Source organism: Orbicella franksi, chromosome 1, assembly GCF_964199315.1.
Source record: "Orbicella franksi chromosome 1, jaOrbFran1.1, whole genome shotgun sequence".
Lineage (NCBI taxonomy): Eukaryota > Metazoa > Cnidaria > Anthozoa > Scleractinia > Merulinidae > Orbicella > Orbicella franksi.
Window position 1 is genome coordinate 21696974 of NC_138145.1, and position 12192 is coordinate 21709165.

General features: G+C 37.9%; 1 protein-coding gene across 1 annotated transcript in view; it reads right to left on the reverse strand.

Annotated features, from left to right (window-relative positions):
• The window catches only part of LOC145497039 (intermembrane lipid transfer protein VPS13A-like), a 71285-nt gene that overhangs the window by 38982 nt on the left and 20111 nt on the right, over positions 1-12192 (reverse strand). Inside the window, exons 26-41 of the mRNA XM_081476829.1 lie at positions 11226-11307; positions 10557-10644; positions 10200-10317; positions 9495-9567; positions 7483-7548; positions 6817-6962; positions 5952-6039; positions 5151-5381; positions 4280-4425; positions 3633-3844; positions 2837-2888; positions 2259-2349; positions 1504-1632; positions 955-1035; positions 631-863; positions 87-234 (exon numbers count right to left, since the gene is read on the reverse strand). Of these exons, the coding sequence (XP_081332955.1) occupies positions 87-234; positions 631-863; positions 955-1035; positions 1504-1632; positions 2259-2349; positions 2837-2888; positions 3633-3844; positions 4280-4425; positions 5151-5381; positions 5952-6039; positions 6817-6962; positions 7483-7548; positions 9495-9567; positions 10200-10317; positions 10557-10644; positions 11226-11307 (1984 nt within the window). The remainder of the gene's footprint in view (positions 1-86; positions 235-630; positions 864-954; positions 1036-1503; positions 1633-2258; positions 2350-2836; positions 2889-3632; positions 3845-4279; positions 4426-5150; positions 5382-5951; positions 6040-6816; positions 6963-7482; positions 7549-9494; positions 9568-10199; positions 10318-10556; positions 10645-11225; positions 11308-12192) is intronic.

Genomic DNA, 12192 nt, shown 5'->3' on the forward strand with positions numbered 1-12192 from the left:
TTTTAACACTTTAAAACATCGACGACATTAAGCAAGAGTTGTCACTAGACGCTGGTTACTATTTCCTCTTTGTAAACACAACTGACCTTCACGGCATGCAGCTTTCCCATAACATCAACATCTGGTACATCATGGTACCAAGGAGACAGATTGCGAGCTACATATACTGCTAAACTAACAGGTTCCAGAACTAAACGGGTGGCTCCTATGTTTTCTCCATCTGTCATTACAGCCCTAAATAAGACCAAGAACAATAGCAAGGTAAATTTCAACAGCGCTAATCTTTCCATCCACAACGAAACAGCCCAAATGATAACCTCAACTGATGTGACTTACTGAAGCACGGCCACTAGACACTAAAACAGTTCTCCTTATCACTTTCATTAAGTATGTTTCTACTGAAGTACAGTCTAAATGCGAATGGCAATGGGTAGAAAATCACCACAAACATAGTGAATAAAAAAAAAACAGTTCAAAATTCAGGTTCTGGATACAATTAATTAAGTAGCGATGGAGTTCCAAATTGTTTGACTCAAATTGAGAACCTAATACTCATCATAAGTGGATTTCCTTCCAACAAAATACAGTCCATTACTTCATACTAAGAATTAAAACGTTTCAAATTTCAACCTTGACAACTGCACTGAACTGAGCTCCACAACCATGTTGTCAACTACAACAGCATCGCTTCCACTGGGATCTTCACCATCATGCGCAAGATTGAACGTGTTTGACACACTGAGGTGGCCAAGGTTTGCAACCAATGCATCAAGAGAATTTGAACTGACGGGAATGACTATCAAGGGCGCTTGGATGGACACAGACAAGCTTATTCTTGAGCTTTGAGTTTGGAGACTCTGAATCTACAAGGAAGGACAGAATGGAAACAAGTGTTCTGTTATTGTGAAATGTTCCAGGAAACTTATTCACAGGACTTTGCATCTGGTGACTTACTGTTGCAGTGGCTGACTCAGCAGCACTTTTTCTGGCATACTCCATGGCATCCTTTGCCCGTTGAAACTTGTTCAAAAAGGCCTGACAGAAAGGAAAAGAAAGGAAACCTTTTTTACAAGAGTTACCTAAAACATAATGTAAAGTGATCCTCACTTTGTAACATTTGAAACAATTAGGAAGGAATCCACCAGAAGTTCGAGTAAAAAACGGACAAGAACTTTGTACCGAGACTATTTAGATCGTATTGCAAACTTTTGTGCGACTGTTATAAATATCTTCTCAAAGTACTGGTGAAATCAAACGATGATGAAATTTTACCTATGTTCGGATAATTTCTCTGAACTTTGAAATTTGTATTCTCGAATTCCCATGGGAAATTGTTTTTGGTGTTATTTCAGGCAACTGTTTATATCTTTAGCTTTTAGAAAACCCAAAAAGGACCGTACTATACTTAAAGTTATTCTGGTACAAGATTCTTGTCCATTAAAAACTGAAATTGCTCGATTTCCCATCGGATTTCTTCTTAACTTTTTAGTCCCTGACACTTACCAAAAGGTTCATCACAAATTTGTTGAGGAAGACAACTCTAATACATCCAATTCTCATCTGGAATTTCACGTCAACAGCTTCCATGTCCCTAAAGTGTCTACCAGAAGTTACTTCATTGAAGACAACAACCTGTGAAAAATAAACATTAGGTAGACTTCAAAAACAAAGTTTTGAGTGTCCCACTACTGTATGTACTGTACTGTTTATTTATTTATTTATAATTATAATCTTGTAAATTCTTTTAGTTGTTTACAGTAGTAGAAATAAACTGTTGTTGTTGTTGTTGTCGTAGCAAGACATTGTAACATAAATATAAAATTGAAAATCTCATATTATCTCAATTTGAAAACAACTTCTTTTCATCACCTTTCAACACACATTTAAATAGTACTTGCTGCAGAAACCATTCTGTTGCGATGTCAATTTCATACAAAGGGATTAACTCCTAACTAACCTAGTGCGAAGGCCGCACTGGGGAGTATTGGCTCGAGCTCGTGGCAGTATGGACCAAGCACAGCGATAATCCACAGTACAGATTGAGCAACCTAGGTTTGGAAGTAGTTTATTGTATGGCACTCGGGCCATGCTTGTTAACTGAATTTGCCAGCTTTCGAAAACAAAAAATGCACGGCTTGTGAACATTTCCATAGAAACGGGCTGTATGGCAAAATCCCAACCAAGAAAGAAACAATCACAATGCTCGGATTTACCTAAAGGCTACCTCGCCATATAATAACTACGCATATTTCCCATACCTGAAGGCTAAACACTTCCTGGTTCACAATGGACACAATTTTTGAATACAGAGCTCCAGGGGTAGTATCCAACACTGACAAATTTTTCATACTGAAATGAAGCAAAGATGATTAGAAGATGCCAACAAGAAGCAATGTTTCACAACTTAGAGTAAGACAAAAAGAAAATAATTGATGCCTTTAATTGATGCTGTTGATGTAAAGCACCCGACACGATCGTAGAATGATTTTTTGTTCTAGAGGAAGCATTACCCACACTTTAAACACCTGACCCTTGGAGGAAATAATCGAATAAACAAAAACGTACTCTAGAAAGCATTCTAGAAACCTAGGTAAAGACGAGGACAACCCAGTAATCAAAGCTGACTTAATCACTGGGTTGTTATATCTGACATTCTTAACGTGGATCTTCTAGCCACCAGGCCAATACATCAGCCAGTTGAAGATTTAAAAGCTGATGTGTAATTAGTCTAAATATGGCCTCTTGTAACATACCCAAGTAATATTAAAAGAACTATTACAGTGACTTTGTGAGACAAGGTTTTACACTGTTTACTGTAAGACGTCCTCATGCACACCTTGCTGTAACTTCTGCTCTACTGCCTCTGACAATACAGTTGGCTGACAACCCTTTACAAGTGAAAAAATGTCATGGCATTAGACAAGAAATGTAAGACTTAAAAATTAACAACTCTTCATAATCTTGAAACGGTATGCAGTGTCTTCCAAAAATCTATTAATTCTTAAACTGCTATTAACTTTGCAATTCCAGACATCGCTGTCTATACTATTCCATCTTTCTTTCATTCCTTCTTTTCATATAAGCAATATAAGTAGTGCATGATGTACAAGTTTGTGTGTGTGTTAGTTGCTAAACATACATGTATCACCCGGCATTACTTCAATTCATCATATCAGCCATTCAGCTAGATCGGTTCACTATACATGTAGTTATTCAGTAATTCTGGATGGAATTCTACCTGCCACAGACGTTTCAACATTGTTTCTCAGACTCATTAGTCATTCATCAAGTTTAAACAAAGAAAATCATGACTGTGACGGTGTTTGAATATCTGATCTTAATTAGCATAGATTTTTGCGATTTTATTTCTACGTTTTCTCCATAGTTTTAGTTTCGATTGAGAAGATAAATCAAACACTCAAGACAGTGTTTGAACGCATTTCCAAACACCTCGAAGTTCGTCAGAAATACTCCGCTACGCGTCGTAGTTTCAACTCTCTTCTCGGTTTTTGGATCACGATCTTTCGTGTTTGATATATGACATTAAAGTATGTTTACAAAATATAAATAAACTTCTGTTGTTTGTGCAAAAAATAATGTCATACTAAAGGTCTGCTGAGTAAGTCACTCACCCCCAACAATAACGTGACTCAAATCCCCATCAACGGATGTCACTGTAACACCAATTTCTCCAAGTTTGGCTTTTACCTCAATCTGTATTTCATCTTTGTCGTCTTTCTTCTTCTTCCCTTTTGGAACAATGGCCTGAGATACCTGAAAACCATATTTTCCTTCTGTCTTTGTGCTGTCACCAACCACTCCAGGGAGAGGTAGGCTCTCCTCACTGACGAAGGAACAAAGAATAGGTACAATTGAAATGACTGCTTGGAGGCTAATAGGTAAGTAGAGTAGTATAGGGGGCACATCTGGGACCTATGCAATCAGATTGCAGTATTTTGATCACGTGATTGAAATGAACCAATCAGAAGGCTGTATTTCCACATTCCATTCTCGACGCCATTTCAATCATGTGATCAAAATACTGCAATTTGATTGGTTAGGACTAAAGGCGCTCCCTATTCTACTCCTGCGCCAATGTCCAAATAGAATTTCCTGGCATATGAAGAATTTGACAGTCCTCAGGTTGGTAATGTAAATGTAAATCTTATTTATAGTAGTCATGCACTTAGCTATACAAGCACTAAGCTTAGCTAGTTTACAGGCATGCCACTGAAAAAAAGGAAACAGTGTGTGGTTGTAAAAATATAAAATACTCCACCTGGGAGGGAGTAGCTTTGTTGAAAGATCAATGATGCTGAGCAAAGCTTCTTGATGCAGTTTTACTTGTAATGAGGAGAATTCCACACCAACAGACTGCTGGGTGGACTTGAATGTTGAGCTGTATTCAGGATGGTCTTTTTCAACCTATAACACACAAGATAAAGCAAACATTCCACGTTAAAAATACATAAAACAAGTTTACAAGCTCCTCGTAACTACGGAGAGCACAGAAGTTAAGAGAACACAAAACTTTCAAAGTCAACAAGTGGTCTATTAACTTTTCTAGTGTTTCCATAGTGGTGTGAAGGCACAAGCCATCACTTTGCTTACTTAACTAGTTATCACTTAAGCAAGTGATGAAGTCAAAGTTGTGGAGGTTAAAGTCATGTGATATGACAAAAACCCTGGCCAAGAACCTAAACATAACTGAAGCAAAAGTGGTTTAACTAGTCTGCTTCGTCCACACTTGGCACTTCATAACCAAAAATAAATGCAAAACTGTTATATAAGCAGAAAAATTAGTTTTTCATTTACTTAAGTTATAGATAGTCAGTTGGTTTATAGCTCCCAGTTTTGTTGCTGTTGTTGTTGCTGTTGTTGTTAAATCTCTGCAATATAGAAAATGGGGCAACTAAAACGAACTTCTATAAAGCACACAGGGGATTGTGACCCTACAATGTACACCTTCCTTTGTCTTGATCCTCAAAATGACGAGCACACAATATTCTTCACTCACTTGTCCTACGTATCCAACATAAAGAATAGCATGATATTCCAAACTTTGTTAACTGCAACTTGCAAGGAATTCAGGATACAGTCGACTCTCCGAGCAGTACATCTACAACACTTACCACAATTATATTTACTACCTTCAAAAACTTGACTGACAGCAGTTCTGCTCCAACAGGTGTCTGTACAAGATAAAGAGGGACTCCGTCAGTTCCATAGGTCATCTCTGCTACAGCCAAAGAGGATAACGATGCACTTGCTGTAAGGTCCCAAGGGTGCATAGTGACATTTGTACCCAAGCCCTTCATAGACAGTACAAGGCAAGGTGCTATTTTCCCTGTGCTATCCACAGTGCCGACATCAACAGCAATCTGTAATGCAATTAGAGCAGGCAGGCAAAAGTAGGTGTCATTAATAGGCTTCATCACACAATTCAGCATCCTTTACCACTCTTGTATATTTTAGTTTTTATGAGTGCTGAAAATAATGTTGTTATCATAGGGCATTTCTCATGCAGAGGTCCTGCAAAGGGGTAGAATACTAGTAGGTCTAACATCTTAGTGAGTTCCTAAGTGGAGTAGATATGAACCTTTCTACTGCAAGTCTGGGTTCAAAAACAGGTACTATAACTAATATTTCATAACTCAAGACGTGGAAGAGAAAGTGACGTACACTTCATAAAACTTCTTTAGCAGACATAATGTCTGGGGTTCTAAGGTCTCTGTCACACAGAGAAATTACAAAGTACTTTTAAGAGAACTAAACCCTCTAGATACTGGAATACTTGTACTACTTTCACTACACCCTCACTTCCTCCATGCTCAAATACATATATAATGAGAATGACTATTTCACAAAATTATATGCATTTCTCATACATTTCATTCTCAAGTCGGAAATTCTTGCTGTAACTAAATGCCAGGGAACGTTTTGACACTTACCTCTTCTATTGCAAACTTAAGTGAGACTTTAACTTGCTTTGCCAAGGCCTCCTTTGCAACTTGTTTAGCTTTGTCTACTTTGAACTCCCTGGACAACAAATAGACAAAGATCACAGTAAAAATGAAAAAAATGAACAAACATTTTCAGGTACAAACACGATACATGTAGTTGTAAAACCCCTTACGTACCAAAGCCATATTTGTGTCCTTGATTTTAAAGAAAGCTGTAGTAGAAAGTGCTGCCATACCGGTCAACTGTTTTCAATCTGTCACAATTAGTTTTACCTTTTGTCTGGTTTTCCTAATGTAAGAGATATGTCACTCTACTATCTGTTACATAAAGTTGACTGACTTGCATCAACATTGGAGCTCAGTCAAACAGAGTGGTAACTAAACAGAAGCTTTATTACCACTTGGCAAAGAACTGTGACAGCAGAATGGTTTGGTCTGGGCAGAGGCCGAAAAGATCGCCAGGGACCACGAGAAGTGGAGAACTCATGATATGATGGCCTTATATCTCAGCCCGGACGATGAGGATGAGTGACTTAAAATGAGAGCCTTGCAAGACTCACAATGTATGTGCAATTTAGGTGTATCAAAGTGGATGCAAGCAACTGCATCTGCATGACAACATACTGCATGCAAATCCTGGATGGGAAGACTGAAGTCAGCTTGGTTTAATTTGAAAATCTCTTTATTACACAAATGACTGGTTACACAAATGACTGGTTAACAGGGTCAGCGAGTCTCTCAGCAAGTCTCTGTTTCATACCTTTAATTCAGAGAAAAGAGTGACCTCTTTGCCTCACTTGGCAAACAAATGGCAATTTCAGTGTCAAATAACTTTACCACAGTGAATCCATACCCTGAAAGTGTTTCAGGAGGGGTCATGAACATCTCCTCTTCTACTTCCTCTTCCTCTTTGTCTTCTGAGGTATCAGATCGAAGAACTCCAAAACTTGTTACATCACTATGAGCTGCTGCATATCGACGATCATCAACAGGAATATCCTGTAAAACATAATTTATCTCTTATTTACCAACTACTTCCCCACTCCAAAGGAGGAATAAGATATTCTCCTATAAAAATACTTCAGCAAAAAGGTAGATTTCAGTTAATATTAAAACCACACAAACTTTTGTAATCATAAAGCTAACTGTATATGCATCTATCGTTGAAACAAAGCCTTTAAATATCAACTGAGTTCTACTATGTAGGTTTTAACGTCGTGTAGGTTGATAACTGGTTTCTTTAGAATATTCCCTATTTGCCTAGCTTACATAGGTCAGCCTGAGTTTTCAAAATGGCTACAACTCCTTGGCATCAATTGTTGTCCTTTTAGTCACAATGTTGAGTTGTGCCTGTAACCAATGCAGTCAAGATCACCATTAAATGCACCTTTCCTTGGAGATTCTTCAGTCCACTTGATACAAAAACACCTCTAAAAGAAGTGGGGCACCTATCCCCTTGCACAGGTTTGCATACTTCACCATTTAACTACTTAATTTTACAAACACATTTCAAACATACCACTGGTTTGGCATCTGTTTGATCCACTCCTGTTTCAACTACTGGTATTGGGATGCTTGTGGCAAGCTACATACAAAAACAACCAAGATATTAACTTTGTTCAGGAAAACCACCATACCCCCATGGCAGTTGTCCGAACTTCATATCTAGCCTTAAGGACGTTCACACTAATTGCATTTCTGACACAAGTAACTTATTATCTGACCACAGTAAAAGCTAAAAAAAAATCTATTGACTGGAAAATTTTCGCACAAACGTCCTTAAAACAAGTCATGATGTAATTCTAGCTCATTTTCATACTCCCGAAGAGATTAAATTTGGGTAGTACAAGATTATATGTTGTGTAACAAGATCAAAGAAGATACATCATATAGCGACACTGCTTCAACAAGACTTCTACTTAACAATTAGACCCGTAGCCCTTGCGGGCTACCGGTCAATAGCCCATGAGGTGAAGCCGAATGGGCTATTGACCTGTGGCCCTTGAGGGCGAAGGGTCTAATTGTTTTAGTATCACCCAACTAGTCGGACAGAAAAGGTAATAATAAAGTTAGCAAATGCAAGTTGAAGAAATATTTATTTGGGAATAAAACGAAAGAAAGCGTCACGCTCGATGGCGCCAATTTCGCTACTCGATGACTATTACTAATAGTCCCCTAGTAGCGTAGCCAATCAAAATGCAGGATTTGCATTAGTCCACTAGTTGGGTGATACTAATTACTCTTAGAAGTCCTGTTAAACAAAACATTACAAATCTTCTTAAAGTGAATGAATTCAATAAAAAGTTCCATTATCCACACTTAAAATTTTCAGTAGAATACAGAAAAGACATTTTTTTATTTACATATTTGCCATGTGGGAGTCCAAGGCAGAAAACTATGTTTCCCTTCACGAGGCCTAAAGAATTTATTGTGCACAATTCCTCAGAATGATTGTTCAAGACAAAAGCACCAGTGAAACTAAAGTTGCGCTTCAGAAAGCCAGTTCTTAGTGTTGGTAAAACCAACTTCTGTGCCGTATTACAAAGATCTTAAGATAAAACTTTTGACTGACCATATTTGATCACCTAGGCAATTGAATTAATAAATATATCTGAGCGATTTCCCAACAATATGCCCATTAGGTTTTTCCTGGCTTAGTCAGCCACTCTAAACCTAGTGTGGGGGGGGGGGGGGGGGGGGGCGTTCCATCAAGGCCAGAATGGAGACATGGCCCAGGCTCTGGCCCATCTGCAGGTGGTTTGCTGGCATCCAGCTGTCAAAAGCTGGGGGGAGGGGAGGGTGTCCTTTACTGACAACTTCACTTAGCTAGACTTGGAGTTTTCAGTACCAAATAACCTTGATATTGACTGTGTTGTCAGGCACTTTGCTCACTTGTTGAACCTTGTTTGAGGGTACTGTGTTGATATGGCACCCTGCTGAATAGGCCCAAGCCACGTGCATGCGTGACGGGCAAATCTCCTGGCCAGGGAGTGGTCAGAGCACTTATGGCCTCTGGGACTCTCTTTGAGCTGTCTGTGGGCATGCTTTTGTGAATACGGTCAGATACAAATAATGATAAATGTGAGGTTTTGGATTCTATCCAATGGCATTATAATACAAAGTCCATCATTGACTGTGCTGTGCGCAAGACACTAATGTGCTATGTCAGTTTTCAGTTCATTGTCCCCTGTATTGTAGTCCCACTCCTTCCACCCCACGGGCCACATCAGAGGCGGGTATGGTTTTGGCGTCAGTTCCTCTCTGATGTAGCTTGGCATTTTTCCAGCCAACAATAAGTTGAGTTGTATTTATTATTCCCATGTATTTCTTTGATTAACCTGCATGCATAAATAACTATGTATAAGAGAGAAAACATTTGTTCTGGTATGAATGGTATGAAAGGCAATCTCATTTGTTCTAATATAACATTATTTGATAAGCACTATAAGGGAAACAACTAGACAAGTAGACCAACTTCAGTATATCTGTAAGTAGTAAGCAAGACTTAATGTTATAATATTATCACCCTACCTGGATAACTTGATGGAGCTTCTCATCAGACACATGAACTTTGACAGAAGGAAGACTTCCAGAAACTTTGATCCTGTTAGAAGTTATTTAGTACACAGTAAATATCTTCCAGCGCAAGACTCCATGTTATAAAATAATTAACTCAACACAAGATTCCTGCTTACAGCTACATCGATAACTGCAGTATAGTTAAGATAGACAGTGTTATTTTAAAACTGCATGTAAACCAACTGCATTGAAAGAGCATTCACCTTATCAGTTTGTCTAAATAAAATATCCTACACAAGGAAAGATTATCAATCTACAGAATGCACGGTAATTACAGATCTGACTGTGTTTACAGGGTTCGCACCCTTTTTCAAAAACAAATTTCCAGGACTTTTCCAGGACTCAGATTGATTTTTCCAGGACTCTAAAATTCACATTAACCCTTTCACTCCTATTATCCTAAGGTTAATTCTCCTTACTGTCTGCCATACATTTCATGTTTTTTTACTTGAGTTTAACAGATTTCCAGAACTTTCCAGGACCAGTAGCCCTTTTCCAGGACTTTCCAGTCCTGGAAAATGCCACAATAAAATTCCAGGACTTTCCAGGTTTTCCAGGACCCGTATGAACCCTGTGTTTAAACTGAAAAGGTGGATTAAAAAGGACCCAGCCACCCTCTAACTGAAAAAACCCACAGCAAAAACAACTCAATCTTACTGTGCAAGTCTTATATCATCAGGATTTAATGCCTTCTGAAGCTTCACATCAAATCCCATGGGATCAAGAATATGCATCTTGGATTTGATATCCTTCCTTGCAGTTTGCCAGTCTTCACCTAAACAGATAAATTTCAGTGTAACTTAATTACTCAAACAACACACTCTTTCTAAAACACCCAAGCTATCATACTGGAATTCAGTGATAAATTCCTTCATTTACGCATTTTCTGCTCAACCAAGAGTAGATGAGATTCCTGTTATAGGATCTGAAAAAATGCAAACTTTGTAGAAGATCTAAGTAATTTAAAACAATCAAAACACCTCTTCCTTTAAAAAGTAAAAAAGCCTCTGTTACCTGCTTTTGCAATGAGAATCTGAAGGTGTTCAAGACTAAAATCAAACTTGTCATAACACTTTGATTCCAAATCCTCCATGCTAAGGTCCTAAGAAGGGTTGAGAGCACAAGAGAGAACACAAGGCTTGGATTGCTGAAATTCAGTTACTTCGTATCTTGTACTATGAGTTCAGACCAACAGGAGTTCCATTCATTAATTCAATCTTGTGATGTTTTACTTCAATCATTATAAAGCAAAGAACATAAATTGTGTTTGAGCTACAAGGACTATTGCAGCATTTTTGGTGACTATGCACGAACTCACTGGCCTTTTGTTAGCTTTTCCTCAACAATTTCATCAAGCACATTTACAAGACTTGGTGATAAAAGACTGTGTGAAATACAGCAAAAGACATGACATCAAACCCTTACTGCTCACGTGTTAAACCTGCCTCTCTAAAACTCTGGTTAAAGTACATGCTCACCAAAATGTCAGCAACTTTTCATGCTACTTACTACTTACTTGATGTTTCAAAGATGTCATACTCAATTCATAGACAATTCATCGAGGTTCTGTTTCCTTCGCAAATTTGCTTTTTTCCACCACTTTCCCCTCAAAATTCGACAAAATTTGCTCTTGATACTTTTGCATAATACTGTAGTGTACAAAAATAACAAAAAATGAGGTACCTTGGTGGACACAATCCTTTCCTGCTCTGGGTCACTAGTAATCTTCAGGTGTCCAAGGTCAATCACCAAGACGCTGCTTGCCCTGTCAACATGGCAAAATAAAGTTTGTTCAACTACATGCAAGTATTTAAAAAGTAGTGAAAAACATTCCCTGGTTAAAAAGATTAAAACATGAGCTCTCCACTATCAGTCTATAGCCTTAAATGAATGAAAATGTTAGCGTGCGAATGGAAATATGTGGAATGAATGGAAGGCTTATGTTTGGAATGGAAAACTTATGTTTTCATTTTTTTAACCAGAGAACGTTTTTCACTACTTTTTAATATGTCCCATCCTAGTTACAGCTCTATTATTACATGTAAGTAGTTCAGTTTCATTAATGGTTTGCTACTAAAAGAAAACACCTACAAGTCCTCCAAAAATGCTCTTTGAGTTCAGTAATGTAAAAAAACAATTTCTTATATTTTGTTAGAAAACAGCCCAAAAGAAAAAAAGCACACTGATTTGTTATTGTGTTTCTGTAATTTGATAGAAACACAGAACTAGCACAAGCCAATCATGTTATGATGGTGTAAGCAAAGAGAATTTACATTTTGAGAATCAAAGTAAACAAGTTGTTTTCTTTTTTGTTGCAGAAATTTCTAAAAGAAATAGAAACATGCTCTCTGTGTCTCTATCAAGTTTTAATATAAATCTACTAGCGTGCTATTACAATTGCTGTTCGCTGACTGACTACGCTACCCACTATCTATTCTGTTGTGGATAGTGAGTGGCCTAGCAGTGTGTGCTTGTTAATGAAATGACGCTGCTTCTTTGCATTTTTTCAAGGTGTCTGTGAAGAGGATTTAAATAAAGTTTTGAGCGACTAGTAGATTTACAGTGTTGGAAATTAAATTTTGACAGCACTTGCCATTCAGGCAAGTGACTCTCAAAATCCACTCGCCTAGTGTTATTTCCACTTGACCAG